The sequence below is a fragment of the Lathamus discolor genome, chromosome 24 (genome assembly GCF_037157495.1).
Source record: "Lathamus discolor isolate bLatDis1 chromosome 24, bLatDis1.hap1, whole genome shotgun sequence".
Classification (NCBI taxonomy): domain Eukaryota; kingdom Metazoa; phylum Chordata; class Aves; order Psittaciformes; family Psittacidae; genus Lathamus; species Lathamus discolor.
The window spans coordinates 2881011-2887175 of NC_088907.1; the positions used below are offsets into that span (position 1 = coordinate 2881011).

Below are 6165 nucleotides of genomic sequence, written 5' to 3' on the forward strand. Positions count from 1 at the left end.
AGGATACGGGCACCGGGATCGGGATACCGGGATCGGGATAGCGCTACCGGTACTGGGAGAGCGATACTGGGATAGGGATACCGGGACCGGGATAGGGATACAGGGAATGGGGGCACCGGGATAGCGCTACCGGCACTGGGATACCCATACCGGCAGCTGGAGATCAGTACTGGTACCGGGACAGGGACACCGGTGCCGAGATACAGGGATAGTGGTACCGGGCTAAGGACATCAGGACCGGGATAGGGGCACCGGGATAACGCTACCGGTACTGGGATGGCGATACCGGGATAGGGATACCGGTACCGGGATAGCAATACAGGGATAAGGGCACCGGGATACAGGGATGGCGATACCGGGACAGGGATACAGGGACAGGGATACCGGTACCGGGATAGCAATACCGGTACTGGGATGGCGATACCGGGACAGGGATACAGGGATAGGGATACCGGTGCCTGCAGCAGGACAGGGGAACCGGGGGGGGGGGGGGGGAGGGGGCGAAGGTCCCGGTACCGGGGGGTGCAATTGGGGGGGGGGGGGGGGTCCCTGTTATTGGGGTCCCATTGGGGGGGGGGGATCCAAGTTCGCAATGACCCAAATTCCCCCTTTTTCCCCTCTTTTTTCCCTCCCCCCCCCCCCCCCCCGCAGCCTCGTCCCCACGGAACTGAACCCCCCCCTCCCCCCCCCCCCATGGAACCCCCCCCCCCCCCCGCACCTGCTCCTGCGGCTCCCGCAGCTCCGAGAGCGAGGCCGAGGGGGGCGGCCCCGTCGCGACCCCCCCCCGCACCTGAGCACGGCTCCAAGCGCCGGGGGGGGGGCGGGACGAGGCCCCCCCCGGTCCCCCCCATCCCCGTGCCCTGGGAAGCGGCCACGGAAAAGGGAGAGGGGGGGGAAACCGCGGGCCCCTCCCCCCCAGCGATGCCGATCGCGTCTTTGCCCAAAAAGTGAGTTTTTGAGGTGAAAACCAACCTGGGGGGGGGGGGGGGGGGGGGGCACACAGGGCCTCTCCCCCCCCCCGGCCGCTGTGGCCCCAGCTCTGCCTCTGCCCCCTCCCAGTGCCAGGAGCTCGGGGGCTTCATCCGGCCCCTGCAGGAGCTGCTCGAGGGGCTCCAGCGGGGGCGGTTCCACAGAGGTGGGTGCCCCCCCCCTGCCCCACCCCCCTTTTCCTTCCCCTCCCCCCCCCTTTACCCCCACTTTTACCCCCTTTTCCCCCCACCCTTTTCCTTCCCCCCTTTTCCTCCCTTTGGTCTCTTTTTTCCCCCTTTTTTCCCCTTTTTCCTCCCTTTTTGCCCGTTTTCCCTCCCCTTTTCCCCCACTTTCCGACTTTTCACCTTCTTTTCCCTCCTTCTCTCCCCTTTTTTCCCATTTTCCTCACTTTTTTCCTCTTTTCCCTCCCCTTTTCCCCCCTTTCTGCTTCTTTTCCCTACTTTCTCCTCCCTTTTTTCCCATTTTCCTCCTTTTTTTTCCTATTTCTCACTTTTTCCTCCCTATTTCCTCTTTTTTCCCTTTTTCTTCCCTTTTCCCACCTTTTTTCCCCACCCTTTTCCTTCCCCCCTTTTCCTCCCTTTTTCCACCTTTTCCCTCCCTTTCCCTCTCCCTTTTCCCCCTTTTTTCCCATTTTCCTCCCTTTTTTACCCATTTCTCCTTTCTTTCTCCGTATTTCCTCCAATTTTTCCCTATTTCCTCCCTTTTCCCCTTTTTCCTCTCTTTTCCCTCCCTTTTTCTTCCTTTTCCTCCCCCTTTCCTCCCTTTTTTCCCCTTTTCCTCCCTTTTTTCCCATTTTCCTCCCTTTTTTACCCATTTCTCCTTCCTTTCTCCGTATTTCCTCCGATTTTTCCCTATTTCCTCCCTTTTTTCCCCCTTTTCCCACCTTTTCCCCCCTCACCCCCTTTGGACCCCCCAGGCCTCAGCACCTTCCAGCAGAGCCTGGCCATGGACCGGCTCCACCGCATCATCGGGGTCCTGCAGAAGCCCCACATGGGGTAAGCGCTGCCCCATAGCCCCCCCCATAGCCCCACTACGGGAGCGGGGACCCCCCGCCCGCTAGGGGGCGCCTCCCCCCCTCACTGGTGCCCTCTCCTTACCCCACAGCGCCCGGTACCTGGCCACGCTGCTGCAGGTGGAGGGGATGCTCCGGGTGTGGTTCCCCCACGTGACCCCCAAACCGGGCCCCTCCCCCCCGCCGCCGCCCCTCCCCCCGCAGCGCGACCCCCGATGCGTGACCCCCCCCTCCCCCCCCCCCCCCCCATTTCCCATTTTTGGCCTTTTTTTGGGGGAATTTTCTCATTTAACGCGGATTTTGTGACCTGGGGGGGGGGGGGAGGGGCAGGACCCCCCCATGTGGTGCTTGTGGGGGTGGGGTAACCGCACTGCCCCTCCCCCACCGGAAGCAAGGGGGGAGGGGGGGAGGGCCAACCCCTCCCCCCCCCCGCCGCCAGCACCCCAAACGGTGACCTCTGACCCCGTGACCTGCCCGCTAAGCGCTGACCTTTCCCAGCGGCACAAGCCCCGCCCCTTTATCCTACCCCCCCTCGTTCATAAGCCCCGCCCAGCGCTCCTCGCGACGTCACTTCCGCTTCCCGCTGCGTCGCGGTGAGCGGGGCGAAACCACGGCGGTCACGTGGTGGTGGTGGTGGTGGTAGGGGGGGAAGGTCACGTGGAGAAGGGAGGAAAGTCACGTGGAGGGGGCGGATCTTCCGTTCATCCCCCGGCCCCCACCGCTCCAGCCCCGGTGCGGCCATGGCGAATCACCTCCGGTTCTGGGGCCGCACCGTCATGGTCCAGAACGGCAACGTGGAGGCGGCGTACGGCGTGCTCAATAGGTGAGGGGCGGAGGAAGGAGGGGGGGGGGTGAACGGGAGCAGCCGAGCACCGGCCCGGTGAAGCGGAGCCGCCGTTAAGGCCTCCCCTCCGCCCCGCAGGCTCCTGGCGCAGGACGGGCTGGTGGACACGGTGCGGCGCGGGCGCTACTACGAGAAGCCGTGCCGGCGGCGGCAGCGCTCGGCCTTCGAGGCGAGCCGGCGGGTGTACGGCGCCGAGATGGGCCGCAAGATCGCGTTCCTGGCGCGGAGCAACCGGCTCGACCCGTGGCTCGGCTGCTAATGGCGGCCGCAATAAAGGCTCCTCCTTCCCTGCCGCCGCCTTCGCTTGTCGTCATCGCCGCGGGGAGCTGCGATTGGCTGAGGGAGCCGGGTGGGCGGGGGGGAGGCGCAGGACACGCCCCCCCACACGGGGAGGGGGTGGGGGGGGGTCTTACTTGCAACACAGGCCACGCCCACCTCGGCGTCCGCCAATCACCGCGCGACCCCGCGGCATAGGCCACGCCCACCACCCACCCCCCCCCCCCCCCCGGGGACGCTCCGTCCTTGTCCTTCCGCCCGGAGCCCCGCCCCGCTCTCCCGCCATCCCCCGCAGCGCGCAGGCGCCGCGCCGTCATTTCCGGTTCCGCCGCGACGTGCCGTCGCCGTCAGGGGCCGCCGAGCGGGGCCCGGCCGCGCCCGGTGAGGAACGGGAACGGGAATGGGAATGGGGCCGGGAATGGGAATAGGGCAGGGAACAGGAAGGGGAACGGGGCCGGGAACGGGGCTGGAAATGGGACCGGGAACGGGGTCGGGAACGGGACCGGGAATGGGGCAGGGAATGGAAACGGGAATGGGGCCGGGACCAGGAACAGGAACGGGAATGGGAATGGAATCGGGACCGGGAACGGGAACTGGGCCTGGAATGGGAACGGGACCGGGGCCGGCAATGGGACCGGGACCAGGAATGGGAATGGGAACGGGAATGGGTTGGGAATGGGGCTGGGACCGGGAACAGGAACGGGACCGGGGCAGGGAACGGGACTGGGAATGGGGCTGGGAATGGGTCGGGAATGGGACCGGGAACGGGAACCGGGCCTGGAATGGGAATGGGACCGGGACCAGGAATGCGACCGGGAATGGGGTCGGGAACGGGACCGGGAACGGGACCGGGAATGGGAACCGGGCCTGGAATGGGAATGGGACCGGGGCCGGCAATGGGACCGGGAATGGGTCGGGACCGGGACGGGGGGGGAGCAGCGCCCTGGGAGCGCGGGTCCTGGACCTCGGAGCTTCCCGCATGGATCCCGTGGCGCTTCCCAAGGGGATTCGAGCCGGGGGGCGAGGGGGGGGGGACGGGGACCCCCCCCCCGGTGGGTGCCTGACGGGCCCGGGCCCCTCCTGCACAGGAGCGAGCGGCGGCCATGGCGCTGTCCAAGCGGGAGCTGGACGAGCTCAAGCCCTGGATCGAGAAGACGGTGAAGCGAGTCCTGGGCTTCTCGGAGCCCACCGTGGTCACGGCCGCGCTCAACTGCGTGGGCAAGGGCATGGACAAGAAGAAGGCAGCGGGTACGGGCCCCGCTCCCAACGGGCGGCGTTGGAACGCGCGGAGGAAAGCGGGATGGAGCCGAGGGGTTGGGGCCGGTAAAAAGCAGGATTTGGCCCGTCTGGGGGGGGGGGCTGGATTTGGCCCTTCCCGGCCGCAGCATTCCCGTTTGCTTGGGTGCGTTCGCATCCTTTTCCTTGCCCAATTCCTGCTCTTTTCCAGACCACCTCAAACCCTTCCTGGACGATTCCACGCTGCGCTTCGTGGACAAGCTCTTTGAAGCCGTGGAAGAAGGGCGGAGTTCCCGGCATTCCAAGGCCAACAGCGACCGGACCCGCAAGCGGGAGCTGAAGGTGATTATTCCCCATCGATTCCGTTGCCTTTCCCTATGGATCGGTGGCCCGGAGGCGTTGCTGCTTCCCTGCCGCGCTTCCCTCTTCCCGACGGGTACCGCTCGGAACGCGCCGCGTTCAGGAGTGGTTTTCCATGAGGAAATGGGGGAGCCTTCCCAGTCCCGTGCTTTTCCTTCGCTTCTTTCCCAGTTTTCGCTTGGCTCAGCTTTTCCTTTCCTCCCCATCCCCTCTGTGGCGGCAGCGTGGGCTTTTCCTGGGATGCGATGCTCCCAGCGCTCTTCCCAACGGCTCTTCCCGACGCGGCTCCGCGGTGGCTCAGCATTCCCGGTTTTCCATCAGGAATCAATGGGGGGGGGCGGTTGGGATGAGCTCTGAGGCGGAAGCTTCTCCATGGAAGGGTGCTGAGGAGTTGGGATGGGTTGAAGGAGAAGGTTTGGATGCCCCATTCCTGGCCCCCATTCCCATTCCAATGGGCTTGGAGCCTCCTGCCCATGGAATTGGATGAGCTTTAGGGTCTCTTCCCCCCCAATCCAGGCCGGGATTCCCTGATCCTGATTCCAGCAGGGATTTAGGAGCGCTCCCCCCCATCCATCGCCTGCCATGGTGGTGGGGGGGAAGCCTTGCGCATCCCAACCGCTTTTCCCTTCCTCTCTTCTCCGGAAGCCTTCGCTTCCCATCTTCTGGAATTGGAGCCGAGGCGACCCGGGGCCGCCCTCCGCTGCTCCCACTTCGCATTCCCAAGGAAGCTGCTTCCCTGTTTTCCATCGGTGTTATCCTCGGGGAGCCGGGATCATCCCGGGATGCACAAAGAGCCCCCAAAGGGCTCTTGGGACCAAACGGCTCCATCTTCATCTCTTACCTCCATCTTCTCTTACCTCCAATCCTCCTCTTCCTCGCCGCAATTCCCGGTCTTCCAACGAGCCCTGCATCCACGGCTCCGGGCGCAGATGCTCTCCTGGACCCCCAACGCCAGGGCAGGGTTTTAGAGCTCCTTTTTGTGCTTTGCATCCGGAGAGCTTGGAACGGCCGCGATGGATTCCTCTTGGGTTCAAGCGCCTTTGGGAAGCTCCAGGAAGGAAAAGCCGCGCTTCCGCCCCTTTATACTCTGGGCAAGTCCTTTCTCTGTAACCCATAGGTTTGGCCCCGAAGTGCCTGAGGAAGCGGCCTTGTAGCGAAGAAGGGAAGCGCGGCTCATGGCGACCGGGCGGTATCTCCTCTTCGCACCCAACAGCGGGCCGCGGCCGCCCAGCGCAGGCCTTCGGCGCCCCTTTATCCCGCTGGAGCCCACCGGTGCCGCGGGGGCCTCGGATGCGAGCTGCAATGCGGGGTGGAGGGGGATGCTGAGCGGGCTGGGGATGCAGCCTCCGGTGGGACAGGGAGGATGCCGACACCGAAGGCTCTTGATGGAAGAGTTGGGCCTGGAGAAGAGAAGAGCTCGGAGCGGGTCCATAGGGAACGTGGAGAA

At 65.1% G+C, this 6165-nt stretch overlaps 2 protein-coding genes across 4 annotated transcripts; both read left to right on the forward strand.

The window, feature by feature from the left end:
- The first annotated feature begins 680 nt into the window (after positions 1 to 680).
- Positions 681 to 3138, forward strand: MRPS21 (mitochondrial ribosomal protein S21). The gene is made up of 6 exons (XM_065660057.1): positions 681 to 947; positions 1060 to 1135; positions 1907 to 1985; positions 2095 to 2122; positions 2546 to 2825; positions 2925 to 3138. Coding segments are annotated over exons 1-6 (645 nt in total). The 5' UTR covers positions 681 to 946; the 3' UTR covers positions 3106 to 3138.
- Positions 3139 to 3200: 62 nt separating this feature from the next.
- Positions 3201 to 6158, forward strand: PRPF3 (pre-mRNA processing factor 3). Of its 3 annotated transcripts, none has more exons than XM_065660060.1 (4): positions 3201 to 3503; positions 4211 to 4445; positions 4570 to 4700; positions 5836 to 6158. In XM_065660060.1, exons 2-4 carry the CDS (start codon positions 4226 to 4228, stop codon positions 5854 to 5856), a joined length of 372 nt encoding a protein of 123 aa, XP_065516132.1. In that variant the 5' UTR covers positions 3201 to 3503; positions 4211 to 4225; the 3' UTR covers positions 5857 to 6158. The 3 variants fall into 3 exon arrangements, with proteins under 3 accessions (XP_065516132.1, XP_065516130.1, XP_065516131.1); XM_065660058.1 differs by lacking the exon at positions 5836 to 6158 and adding an exon at positions 4890 to 5558; XM_065660059.1 differs by lacking the exon at positions 5836 to 6158 and adding an exon at positions 4890 to 5558 and having other exon boundaries at positions 4211 to 4370.
- Positions 6159 to 6165: the final 7 nt, after the last annotated feature.

Excerpts from the sequence above, each read along its gene's own strand:
- MRPS21 (XM_065660057.1), top strand. Across the intron at positions 1,986-2,094 it reads CTGCAGAAGCCCCACATGGG|CGCCCGGTACCTGGCCACGC; the intron begins GTAAGCGCTGCC and ends CTTACCCCACAG. Across the intron at positions 2,123-2,545 it reads ACCTGGCCACGCTGCTGCAG|CCCCGCCCAGCGCTCCTCGC; the intron begins GTGGAGGGGATG and ends CTCGTTCATAAG.
- PRPF3 (XM_065660058.1), top strand. The coding sequence starts at position 4,226 with ATGGCGCTGTCCAAGCGGGAGCTGGACGAGCTCAAGCCCTGGATCGAG. Across the intron at positions 4,446-4,569 it reads GAGCCGAGGGGTTGGGGCCG|ACCACCTCAAACCCTTCCTG; the intron begins GTAAAAAGCAGG and ends GCTCTTTTCCAG. Across the intron at positions 4,701-4,889 it reads CCCGCAAGCGGGAGCTGAAG|TTTTCGCTTGGCTCAGCTTT; the intron begins GTGATTATTCCC and ends CTTCTTTCCCAG.